This window comes from Gorilla gorilla, chromosome 19, assembly GCF_029281585.2.
Source record: "Gorilla gorilla gorilla isolate KB3781 chromosome 19, NHGRI_mGorGor1-v2.1_pri, whole genome shotgun sequence".
Classification (NCBI taxonomy): domain Eukaryota; kingdom Metazoa; phylum Chordata; class Mammalia; order Primates; family Hominidae; genus Gorilla; species Gorilla gorilla.
The window spans coordinates 19282472-19295228 of NC_073243.2; the positions used below are offsets into that span (position 1 = coordinate 19282472).

The 12757-nt window shown below is 51.9% G+C and overlaps 1 protein-coding gene across 5 annotated transcripts in view; it reads right to left on the reverse strand.

The window, feature by feature from the left end:
- Positions 1-12757, reverse strand: part of ANKFY1 (ankyrin repeat and FYVE domain containing 1) — a 99590-nt gene that overhangs the window by 4454 nt on the left and 82379 nt on the right. For all 5 annotated transcript variants that reach the window (XM_063700524.1, XM_055367182.2, XM_031003433.3 and 2 more), the window contains 8 exons: positions 11485-11641; positions 10616-10816; positions 8877-9053; positions 5660-5807; positions 5105-5195; positions 4297-4421; positions 2445-2591; positions 856-946 (listed from right to left, as the gene is read on the reverse strand). In XM_063700524.1, the coding sequence (XP_063556594.1) occupies positions 856-946; positions 2445-2591; positions 4297-4421; positions 5105-5195; positions 5660-5807; positions 8877-9053; positions 10616-10816; positions 11485-11641 (1137 nt within the window). The remainder of the gene's footprint in view (positions 1-855; positions 947-2444; positions 2592-4296; positions 4422-5104; positions 5196-5659; positions 5808-8876; positions 9054-10615; positions 10817-11484; positions 11642-12757) is intronic.

Consider the following 12757-nt stretch of genomic DNA (forward strand, 5'->3'; position numbering starts at 1 on the left):
ACTAAAAATACAAAAATTAGCTGGGCGTGGTGGCGTATGCCTGAATCCCAGCTGCTCAGGAGGCTGAGGAATAAGAATCACTTGAACCCGCGAAGTGGAGATTGCAGTAAGCCGAGCTCGTGTCACTGTACTCAGCCTGGGTAACAGAGCAAGACTATGTCTCAAAAACAAACAAAAAGAGAGCAGCTCAGCACTATCTTTTTTTTCCTTTTTTCTTTTTTGAGATGAAGTCTCGCTCTGTGGGCCACGCTGGAGTGCAGTGGCGTGATCTCAGCAACCTCTTGTCTCAGCCTCCCAAGTAGCTGGGATTACAGGTGCCCGCCACGACCCCCAGCTAATTTTTGTATTTTTAGTAGAGACGGGGTTTCGCCATGTTGGCCGGGCTGGTCTCGAACTCCTGACGTCAAGCGATCCGCCTGCCTCTGCCTCCCAAAGTGCTGGGATTACAGGCATGAGCCACCGCACCCGACCTATGTATCTCATTTTACTGGGAACAGCCCCTTAGTTCTCAGCAAAGCGGCCCATACTGAGGCACACCATGAGGGCAGTAGCTCATCTCAGCTTTGGTGCAGGCAGGAAGTCAGGAAGGATGGCACAGGCCTGGCAGGCTGCCTGGAACCTGTGCACCTTCAGCTTCCAGCAGGAAAGCCACCCGTCTGCAGGCTCCCTGCCTTCCCTACATCTCTCTTCCTCAGTAGGATGCTTGGGTGTGCTCATCTCGTCCCTCCATTTGGTCAGGTTTTGCCCATCCATGTGCAGGAGCCAGGCAAGTTCATGGCCTGTCCTGGAGAAGGGGGGAAGCAGTGACATCGGCGGAAGTCCCCTCGCTCCTCGACAGTGACGCTGGGGTCTTACCAGTGGTGTTTGCGAGTGGTGACTCCAAACTTGGCAGTGCACTCATAGCAGTAGGAGCCGTCGCACCACGGAGGCTCCTTGGACAGCATATCTGCAACACAGGGGAGAGGCCCAGTCCCGTCAAACCGCGACGGTGCCACGCAAGCCCCAGGGCTTAGAGGCAGCAGGAACACAGACCAGTAAGTGAGGCAGCGCTGCCACGTGACATAGGTGACGAAGGAAGTGAGGCAGCACTGCCACGTGACATAGGTGACGAAGGAAGTGAGGCAGCACTGCCACGTGACATAGGTGACGAAGGAGCGATAGGTTCTAAGTGGTTCAGGGCCAGCTTCCCAGAGGAGACTGGAGAATCAGCCCTTGCCCGGGAGACTTGGGGAGAAGGAAACGGTGGTCAACGAGGTGAACCAGTGTGATATCTGTGGGGGAAACACGTAGTCAGGGATGGCTGGGATGGAAGGCACGGTAGGGAGAGAACAGAGACCACACAGCTAGACAAACTGGCCAGGGGAACAGAGGATGGGACTAAGACAAGAGAAATTGAGGAGGCAAAATCTGTAACTCAGTGACTGAACACAAGTGTGGGATGTGAGCGGGAGCAGGCAGAAGACACGGGTGATTTCCAGGCTTCCGGAGAGTGCCTGGGTCTGCAGTGGGACCATGGGCAGAGCGACCTATGAGAAAGAACTAAGTTTTCACATCTAGGTTGGGAGTTACCAATGCAGACAGGAATGACAATCACTTGGATTTCTTGGCTGAACTCTCACTCTATCGCAGGCACTGTCTGACTGCTCTACACAGAGAGGTCCACTGAGCTCATGGGGACGGAGCAGCACGTGAATCCGTCAGTTCCTTCTGAGTAATGGGATGTGTGTGTTGCCGGCCCTGTGATGGACACCAGTGCTGAGCTTTTCAAAGGCCAAGTGCACGGCAGAGGGAAGGTGCAGTAGACCAGATGTCACAAATGCTGTTCTTCAATCCAACTCCACCACAGACCAGCTGTGCCCCCTGGGCAGGTCCTGTGCATCGCCATCCCATGGCTACCGGGGATGTCTGAGCTTGTTTTCCTGCCTGTCTCTCCCCACTGTGGGTGATGACACAGCACAGGCACTCGAGACATTCTGATTCTTTCTGTCACCTCAGCAGGGAAGAGTAAAGATTCACAAATATGAAATAGGAGGGAAGCACTCCTTTCCACAAAAGGGACACAAGGAGAGCTGATAGGGGCTGGAGCAGCAGGCCATTTTGAAGGTTCTAGAGGATCTGAGTCAGTCTCAAGAGGACAGGTGTGCAGGTAAGTGGCCAGGACACACAGGAAGGGTGGCCTGCCTAGAGCTTCGGCATTTCTAGAAGGCTGTGGGGCGTGGGAAATGCACAAGGCAGAGTGCTTTGAAAAGAGACTGTTCACAGCGACCTTCCCAACACACTCAAAAGTCCTTCCCTTATTCAGAGAAATGGTCCCAGCTACTGCCAGGAAACGAGCGGTTCCGATCCTAAGGCATCATGAGATTGAAAGATCACCAATACGATACGTGGCGATCGTAACACTGCGACTGCGCTTGCACTGTGAGAGCAGAGAGCGGGCCACTCACCCAGCAGTCGGAACAGGAGCTGCTTGGTGGCGACCTGGTAGTTGAAGATGTTGACTCCCTGGTTGTTATTCACCCCGAGGCGAGCCCCCGACCGGACGATGGCGCGGCACAAGTTGGCGTTCCCTTTCATGTATGCCAGGAGCAGCACTGGAAAACAAAAGCACGCGCGGGGCTACTTCCCACCCGGCCCAGCCCGGCAGCCACAGACGGAGGGCGGAGGACAGCTGAGGGCAGAACAGACCGCTGGCAGGACATCTGTTCACAAAGTCCCCACAGACACACGGGGGCCCCGAGGCTCTGGAGAGAACTCTGTGGACAACCTGTAGCATCTTCCAATAAAGGATGTGGCCACGAGCCAAAGAATTCTAGAGCAGCTGCTGTTTCCAAGACACAGTCTTTCCCACGTAGAGCTTGGGCTGCAAGAGAGCTGAGGTCGCGCAGGTGGGGAGGGATTCAACACAGAGGGAATCATCTACTGTGGTCTCAGTTGCCTTCCTCTGGCATGAAACACTGGTTTCTCCACAAAGGACAAAGCTCTTTTCACCCAATGTAACTGAATCTAAACCTACGAGTTGTGTACACATGAAGAAGAAAAATCAGTATTAGGAACATGCTCCAGAAAGTTCTTCCACCCCGTGGAGCCCGTGGGAACCCATGCTCTGGCCAGGCCAACCTGCTGGCCTTCCCTACGAACAATTACAGCTAACTGCGGCTCCCTCTGCTTCCCTTTCCCAGACGCCGGGTTTCCTGGGTTTCTTTCATTTAACTCTGAAAATCATACAATAAGATGAGGGTTATTCTTCCCACTATCGAATGAGGAAGCAGGCCTATGAGGGTGAATGCACCCAGTCACCCTGCTACAATGCGACAGGGCCAGGCATCTGCACCCAGGTCTCTGTAAACCGGGGGCCTCGACACGGAGCCCCTCCCTGCTGCCTGTTCCTGTTTCCCTGCTCCTGGGCCAGGTGCTGCCGAGTACATGCTGCTCACTCCCTCCCAGGGGCGGACTCCTTTGAAGCCTAAGAAACAGTGCGCACGTAGCAAAGGCCACAAACTCCTCTCAAGACCAAGAGAAAATGGTGACAAAATATGTGGTCCCATGTTAAGGTTCAGACAACCCCATGGTGACCCCATTTCTGCCAAGACCACAGAGGTGAGTGAATGGGAATGCAGCAGCCACACAGCTGCGCAGAGGGCTCTGGGCTGGGATAAGAGATCTGGTTTTGTTTTATGGGGTTACTTTTCCTTACCCGAAAAACGGGGATACAACTATGTGCACTGCTTCCCTTATGGGGCTGCCGTGAGTCCTCGGCAAGAAAACGAACGCGAGAGTCACCGGAAAAGCTAGGAGGGCCACACGAATGAACACAGTGATCACGGGTACCCAGAGCAACCATGAGAGGCCTGTAGCCCTCTGCATAAGAAGGCACCCCATGTATCTGGGTAGTTTGCCACTTTCTCAGAGCATGCCGACACATGATCTAGCACATTTCTTCCTTTGAAGATCCTGTGAGATGCTTCTATTTTCTTCCTCTGCTAGAATTTGGGAGCTTGCATAGGACCCTGTTTGACTGGACAAAAGGCAAATGAGGGAAATAAAAACAGGTGGAGAGGCCTGTTTGGAGAAGGGTATGGATGGTTTCAGAGCGCTACATGCACTTGAGATGGGACAGTGTCTAAAATCAGACACCCCAGACTCCACAGCAGGGCTCTGTAACTCACACCCGGAGGGCCCAACAGAACTGTTCTGCGAGCTGAACGCCCTCAGATAACGACGTGTGCCTGGGCTCTTGCTTTTCCAGGAAGCAAGGTGAGCAAGTGAGACGGGACATACCCAGCCCTTGGTACACACCCGTGCTGCCGTCTGCATCCGGCTTGTCCAGAGGATACCCCGGCATGCATTCTAGGAAGAGATCAAAGATGGCCGCTGCATTCTCCTTGCCATATTGTCCCAAAATGTGCAGTGGTGACTGGCCTCTGATAAAACAAGTTGGAAAAGTTAAGAATGTATCTGCCATGGCCATCACACACAAAATAAATAGAACTTTCTGAACTCTGTGATGGTGGATAAATCTAAAAGACAGAAAACAGGTCACAAAAGTTTTTCTTATTTTGTATTTTACTGTAACCTAAGTGCATGCATAACAAAAGTTTTTTTGTTTGTTTTTGAGACGGAGTCTCGCTCTGTCACCCAGGCTGGAGTGCAGTGGCGCGATCTCGGCTCACTGCAAGCTCCGCCTCCCGGGTTCACGCCATTCTCCTGCCTCAGCCTATGTATGCCTCAGCCCGAGTATCTGGGACTACAGGCTCCCGCCACCACGTCCAGATAATTTTTTGTATTTTTAGTAGAGACGGGGTTTCACCGTGTTAGTCAGGACGGTCTCGATCTCCTGACCTCATGATCCGCCCGCCTCGGCCTCCCGAAGTGCTGGGATTACAGGCGTGAGCTACTGCGCCCGGCCAAACCTTTTAAGAAGCATTTTTTATTAAAACAAAAATACCAGTACAAAAAGTACCAAAATAAAGTACCCGAAGCTGGTGAGGTGCCCCAGCGGCCGGTTTTGCAGCTCCTCCCTGGGGCTGATGGGAGGCACCAGCAACCAGCAGCTCTGAGCAGCAGGCCAGGTGCTGTGGGGCCTACTCAGGCCCAACACGCTCACCTGAGATTAAAGGCTTCAGCGTCCACTGTGCACTCTGTCAGGAGAACCCGGATGTTGTTGAGCCGGCCGTGCATGACAGCAAGATGAAGAGCTGGGAAGTAAATCCTCTTACTATGCAAGCCCAGAAGCACATGCAGAAAAACCTCCACTCCTCCTCACCCTCACAGACCTCTCTGTAAATGGGACCCAGCCACGGCAGCGACTGGCCACGCACAGAGCCATCCTTTCTGGTCTTCACCGCCCTCAAGGATGCATCACAAATGCAATCTCATGATTGCTCTGTGCTGTGCCTTCTGCTTCAGCAGTTACCCAAAGGTGAGATTTAACAGTTTCCCAAGGAGGCAGTGTGGGCTTCCAGGGCTCCCACTCAGATGGGGAGGCTGCCCAAGGCCTGGGCAGTCGCAGGTTGGATGCTCTACCCAGAGCACTTCCTGTCACAGCTTTGCTCCTGTAAAAGCCAACCTCCCCAGTGGGGAGCAGACCCAAGGGTGCGCTGCACCCCCACCCCTAGAATGGAGGGATCGTTCAAGCCACTAAAGAATGACTGGGAGTTACCATTGTTTCCATTCTCATCCACGGCAGCAAAGTCCACGCCATTCTCTAGGAGGACTGAGCAGATGGTGGGCAGGTCCTGCTGGGCAGCAAGATGGAGGGCAGTCTGGCGATGCTTGGTTAATTCGTTCACTTTGGCTCCCGCAAGAAGCTGTTGAAGTTCATTACATGAACAGTCAGTCTCTCTGCCGCAATCAAGATGCCCCTTATGGGGGCCGAGCCTGCTTGTCTTCTGACACCCACAGAGGCTGACGGCCTGCCCTGCTGACAGAGCTGGGAGCATAAGAGCTTCACACACACTCCTGCTGAAGCAGAAACCAGCAAAACCCGTGCCAAGGGCAAACTGGCAATTACCTATCAAAATGTTAAAGAGCCATTCCTTGGGATGCAGAAACTCTACTTCTAAGGTTTTCGTGTATAAAAGCTGTGCAGAACTGCAGTGATGGCCGCTGTACTATCTACGGGTGTCTACTGCTTGGAATAGGAAAGCCTGAAGGCAAAGGGGTTTGGTTGTAAAAAATTGTAATAGGTACAAACAGTAGAGTAAGATGATAAATATTTATCGATTAACATGGAAAGATGTTGATGACAAGTAAGTTTTAAAAACCTTGCAAATTAGAAGATAGTATGATTCCATCTGGGGAAGACAGAGCTCTGTACACACAAGCATGCAGGCACACAGGCACTTGGAAGGTGTTTCAAAGCATAAATGCCATACTCGGAAGAGCTGGGACTCAAAGGGAGACACTATCTGTTTCACATCCTTACACGCTTTGAGTTTTTCCACAATGAGTATGTACTATTTCACTATTGTTTTCTATTTATTATTTCTTGAGATAGCAACTTGCTGTGTCACCCAGGCTGGAGTGCAGTGGTACCATCATAGCTCACTGCAGCCTTCAACGCCTGGGCTTAGATGATTGGCCCACCTCAGCCTCCTGAGTAGCCAGGACCACAGGCATGTGACCCTACACCTGGCTAATTAAAAAAAACAAAAAATCTGTAGAGACAACGTCTTGCTATGTTGCCCAGACTGGTGTCAAACTCCAGGCCTCAAGTGATCCTCCCACCTTGGCCTCCCAAAGTCCTGGGATTACAGCATAAGCCACTGCGCCCGGCCTGTTCTTTAAAAGAAAGAACACAGGCCGGGTGCAGTGGCTCAGGCCTGTAGTCCCAGCACTTTGGGAGACTGAGGCGGGTGGATTACTTCAGCCCAGAAGTTCGAGACCAACCCAGGTAACATGGCAAAACCTCGTCTCCACAAAAAATTTAAAAATTAGCTGGGTGTAATGGTGTGCACCTGTAATCACAGCTACTCGGGAGGATGAGATGGGAGGATTGATTGAGCCTGGCAGGTTGAGGCTGCAGTGAGCTGTGATCAGGTCACTGCACTCCAGCCTGGGCAACAGAGCAAGACCATGTCTCAAAAAAGGAAAAAGAAAAAAAAAAGAAAGAAAAAAAGGGACACAAAGAATTACAGAATCAACACAGCAGGAGGGACCTTTACATAATACCTATTCGTTTAGTATTTGAAGTTCGTCATCCTCTTTCTGACAAAGTTTAAAAAACAATCGCTGTAAACAGAAAATACGTGTAGTCTGTAGTCAGAACCCAATTTGCCGCTGCTGAGGTGTACGGCCACCCCTGGTTCCTCCGTGTGTACAGGCACTGCCTCTGGGAAAATCTAGGTGCTGCTTAGCTGCTCTGGTTAGGACCCTGACTTCTAAGTCTCAGCCTCCCCAGAACTCTGGGCGCCCAGTCTAATCACTGATCAATAAGACATACGAGTGGATATGGGACTCTCCATACGGGACGTCTCACAGATGTATATTCATGGTCCCTGGTGCTATGTCAGGGATCATAACTGGCCCCACAGCTGGTTAACTGGGAGGAGAGAGGTGGGGAAGGGGTTTCAGTATGAACAGGTTCAAACATGATGCAGCATCAATTCAGAGAAAGGAGCACACGGACACTGGAAGACCCGCTGTTTCTAGTGTTTCTGGGCGATCCTATCATCTGTCATGCCGGGCCCCAGGAAGGCGGGGACCTTGGTCAGGGACCGTAACCTCCTCCAGCCCTACAGAGGCATAAAGACTGATGAACACGAGGCCGATTCCCTACGACTTTGGGACCCAGCTCCGCCTCCTTGGCTGCTTCCCCCACATCCAATCTGTTCCTGGCACCACCAGATCCACCGCTCCTCATCCCTCGGTTCACACTCATTGCCACGGCCTCCGCTCGGTCTCGTCACTGGTGAGCCCGCCCCATACCTGTGTGCCTCACTCCCAAGGCGCCTTCTTCAAATGCTGCCTCAGCTCAAACACAATCAAGTCACAAGGCTTTTCTAAAAAGTACTTTTCAGAAACAGTGACACCAAGGCGCCAAAGGCTGCTCAGGTGCCCTAGCGGCCAGTTCTGCGGCACGTGTCTGGGGCTGACAGGAGGGACCAGCGACAGCCAGCTCTGAGAAGCAGAGACCAGACGATGAGGCCCTGTCTCAGCTCTGGACCTTGTTCTCTCAGCTCAAACACTTACAATGGTTTCTCCGCTGCCTAAAAGATACTGGCTGCTCACAGTTCTCGGTTTGAAATGTGACACCCCACGATCTGCTTTCTTCCTGCCCCTCTAACCACAGCTCTTTCAACTCTACTGAAACTTCAACCAAACTTTCCTACGTAAACACACCACATGCACTTCCCAATCTCCACATCTTTACTGAGACCCTCCCCGGCCTGGATGGAAAAAGCAGGCTTTGGAGTCCAATGGAAAAGGCTAAAATCCAGCACTACTTGCTTAGATAGCCTTGGGGGGTAAAATTCTTTCTCGGCCTACATTTTCTCCTTTGTAAAATGTAAAACATTTCTCATACCCCTCTGTGGTTTTGAAAATTAAGAGAGACAGCTCACTTCAAAGTCCCAGTTGAATGCCTGACAGAGAACAGAAGCGGATCTCCACTTCCTCTGTGCTCCCGCCCTGCCTCCACCATTGAAATCCTGCTTTCTGGAAGGGCCCCATCTAGCATCTGGCAGCCCACGCAGCCCAGTGGGGCGCTCAGGACGTGCAGCCCTTGACACCAGTTTCCTGAGTGCACCAGCCTCGCTCCCCAAATTCCCCAGGTGCTTTCACAACACCGGGCAAAGCACCTGTGATGAGATTCTGCACAAGCTCTACAATATGCTTTGACAACATATTATTACGTGCAATACTTCTGTGTCACTTACCAAATTGCGGACAATAATTTCTGAGCCTGCTTGGACAGCGAGGTGCAGGGGGGTCAACTTGGAGGCATCCTGGACTCTTGAATTCACATTAGCGTGGACACTGATCAGGAACAGCACACTTTCAATATCAGAGTTCTGAACTGCCACATGAAGGAAATTCCGGCCCTTGTTATCCACCTACAGCAACAAGTGCAAAGCAAAATATTAGTTCCCTTTTCAGAGTACCTCCTGAGCTTCATCTGCAAGCTGAACCGACCACTGGAGAGGTCACGATGGAGACCTTCCCTCAGTCTTAGGAAACCCCCTCCCAAGAATGAACATGAAACGCCATCCCCCAACCCACCCACAGACCCACTCTACACATCTGTGCACAGAACCAGGTGTGCGTGGCCACACGCACGTGGTCAGGAGAAGGGAGCCACTGTGGCAGCCTCCTGTAGTAGGAACTGGATGTGGAAAACCAAGAAAAAGACAATCTGAAGGATAGGGAAACGGAAGCACCAAGATATCAGGAAACTCATGGAGAGGGAAAATGGAGACAAGCCTTGGGAGTCTCTTTGCTTTGGCTAAAACAAGCACCCAGCATCCTGATGCCCCAGCTGCACTGCCGGCCTGACCCGAGCAGTCAAACAAAGGGTTGAGAAACGTGGAGAAAGTTTCCTCTTACTGAGCTACCCTCTATACACAATGCGGGAGGGAGCCAATAGCAGGGCCCGGGCTTTGCTCCACTGATGGAAAGCCAACAGAGCTCCATGAAATCAAACCACACCGTCTCCTGTAGTTCCCAGAGCCGTCTTAGCACGAGTGTGGAGGCGGCAGCAAGGGCGACCCCAGTGCCACACACACGGCACACCACTTCACAGGCCCACACGTCACACACGGCACGTGCCAGTCTCATAAGCAGCGGATCTACAAAGCGCTTTCATCCACAGTCCAGTTTCACACTGGAGAGAAGAAATGGGAGAGGCCATTTCACACCCCCTGAGCAAACGTGAGGTCACCACCTACGCAATCCAGTCACACTTGTGAAAATGCTGAAGACGGTGGTTACGGAAGCCTAAGACACCAAGCAATCATCTCCACCCATGCGAGGATCTCACTTCACGCGGGTCCCAAGTTCCATCTCACCTTCATGAATGCCACTGATAAATGCGCCAGTACTCTAGGTGCTGGCTGGAGAGCCAAGCTCCTGCAGGATGGACCTGATAAACCCACCCCCTCCTACTCAGATCAGCTGTGACTGTCATTTCCCAGCCAACTGCTTGCTGCAGATCAACAGTTCACCATCCCGATGTAGCAGCTGGTAAAGAACCACAAAGAACAAGGACAGCCGAGGCTACTGAGCAACTGAACTCCTCGGAAACACTCAGGAAGTTGCCCCAACATCACAACACAAGCTCTTTCAAAGACACTCCTCACTAGGACAGTTAACCAACCTAGCAAAAGCAAAGAATGAGCTCAACTGTACATGCCACAGAGCCACAGAATTCCTACGATGGAGCCCACTGCCTCCGCTTCCATCGAAGCCTGGCACTGTCAGGCGCTAACACACAGGCAGAGGGGCCGGATCTCATCCTGCACTGATGGGACATCTCAACAGCCACATTTTAGGACAGGAGTACAATTTCAAAACAAAGCTCTTTCCATGAGGAGACCTGTTTAGTCGGTGACATCTGTCTAGTCTCCAGGTTCCGCGACGCCCAGGACCATGTGGAGAAGGTCAGGTGTTACTCACTCACCTGCTCAGCAGCCCCAGACTCTCGTTTGAGAATGGCCTCGGCTGACTTGTTGTTCTTGAAAGTCATGGCACAGGCAAACGGGGTCAGCCCTTGTCTGTCTCGTACATTCAAATGGATATCGGGGTGAGAAACCAACAGCTGAATGATGACACCGTGTTGGCTGCTGATGGCCACGTGGATGGGGGTTCTTCCTTCTGCATCCTATGGAACAAGGCACAGAATTTAATGTTCAATTGCAAGATAAAACTCAGGAAAAATATGCAAGGGTATAACTTTTAAATCAAATTTCAGTTATGAGAATCGATCAATACTACCACCCTGTGTTTGACTCAGCTTTTGAAGAGGCCAAAGAGAAATGACTAAAAGTCACTTCCTGTTACACCACATTCCAGTGACCCAGTGGTGACCGTAGGCCCAGCACAAACACATGTGTTTCACATCTACAGTGAATCTCCGCTCTAAGCCACCGCTCCTTATCTGGCTATAGGGCCTTATATATAAATCTGCACAGGCTCGAATGTTGAAAAGCATCAAAGGGCGTAACTCAGGGGTGCTCAAGTGAGCTACTGGGACATTTTCCGAAATACAGTATGCGATTTGGGACTAAACTCTCAGAGGAAATCTGTAACTAAGGGGGAATAGGAGGCAAAGAGAAAGAGCTGAAACAAATCTTCCTCCTGTTGTAGTAAGGACAAAGGCACAGAGAAGCACAGTCAGCCTGAAATCATGAACGCTGCTAGGGAGGTCGTGTGTTCATGAAGAAGCAGCAGCGCCTGGAACTGGGGACTGTGCAAGGTCCTCTGCCATAGGAGGAGGCTTCCCTCATGCTGGGGCTACACCTCTCTCCCTGGAAAAGAGAAATGACACACCTGTGCGTTCACGTTGGCACCAAACTCTAGAAGACACTGTACTGTCTCTTCCAGCCCCCAAGAGGCTGCCAAATGCAAAGGGGTCTGCCCATCTCTAGCCTCTTCCTCTCCTTCTCCATTGGCGCCTGGTTGTCTGGGACTGTTCACGTCACAGCCACTGAAAGGAATGGGGACATTTTAAAAAACGCCACGCTTGGACCTGGCCTATAGGCATGCTGATTACAAATGTAAAGCAGGAGCCTCATCCAATCCAACAGCGTCTGCTGTGGCCGGGTCTGCTGTCCTTGGTCCCTGGCCTCAAATACCAGAGTCGGGGTTCCACTCCCATAGATTCTTCTGTGACTGGTCTTGGGGGTGGGCAACCCGGGCATCAGAATTGTTAGAAACTCCGCAGGGCATATGCATACATTTAAAGTCTGAGAACCAGCCGGATGCGGTGGCTCAAGCCTCTAATCCCAGCACTTTGGGAGGCCGAGGCAGGTGGATCACCTCAGGTCAGGAGTCCACGACCAGCCTGGCCAACGTGACGAAACCCCCTCTCTGCTAAAAACACAAAAATTAACCGGGCGTGGTGGTGCGCGCCCATCCCACCTCCCATCCCAGCTACTCAGGAAGCTGAGGCAGGAGAATTACTTGAACTCAGGAGGCAGAGGTGGCAGTGAGCCGAGATGGCGCCATTGTACTCCAGCCTGCGTAACAGAATGGGACTCCATCTCAAGAATAGAAAATACAAAAAGAAAGTTTGAAAACCATAAAGTTTGAGCCAGGCATGGTGGCTCACGCCTGTAATCCCAACACTTTGGGAGGCTGAGGCGGGTGGATCATGAGGTCAGGAGATCGAGACCATCCTGGCTAACACGGTGAAACCCCGTCTCTACTAAAAATACAAAAAAAAAATTAGCCGGGCGTGGAGGCGGGCGCCTGTAGTCCCAGGGCTGAGGCAGGAGAATGGCGTGAACCCAGGAGGCAGAGCTTGCAGTGAGCCAAGATGGCACCACTGCACTCTAGCCTGGGTGAGAGAGCAAGACTCTGTCTCAAAAAAAAAAAAAAAAAAGAGAGAAAGAAAACCAGAAAACCATTAGTCTGAGAACCACTGCTGTGAAGGCTTCCTGAATAACCTCGGCTCCCACACTTCCCACACTCCAAGGGGGCCACAGAGCCTGTTACGACTCACACATCGTGGTGGGGTCCTGCAGAGACCATCTGGTCTCCCCAGCCATAGCCTCCTGCTTCACAGTCTGAACTGGTCTGCCATGACTACAGGAGCTCAGGC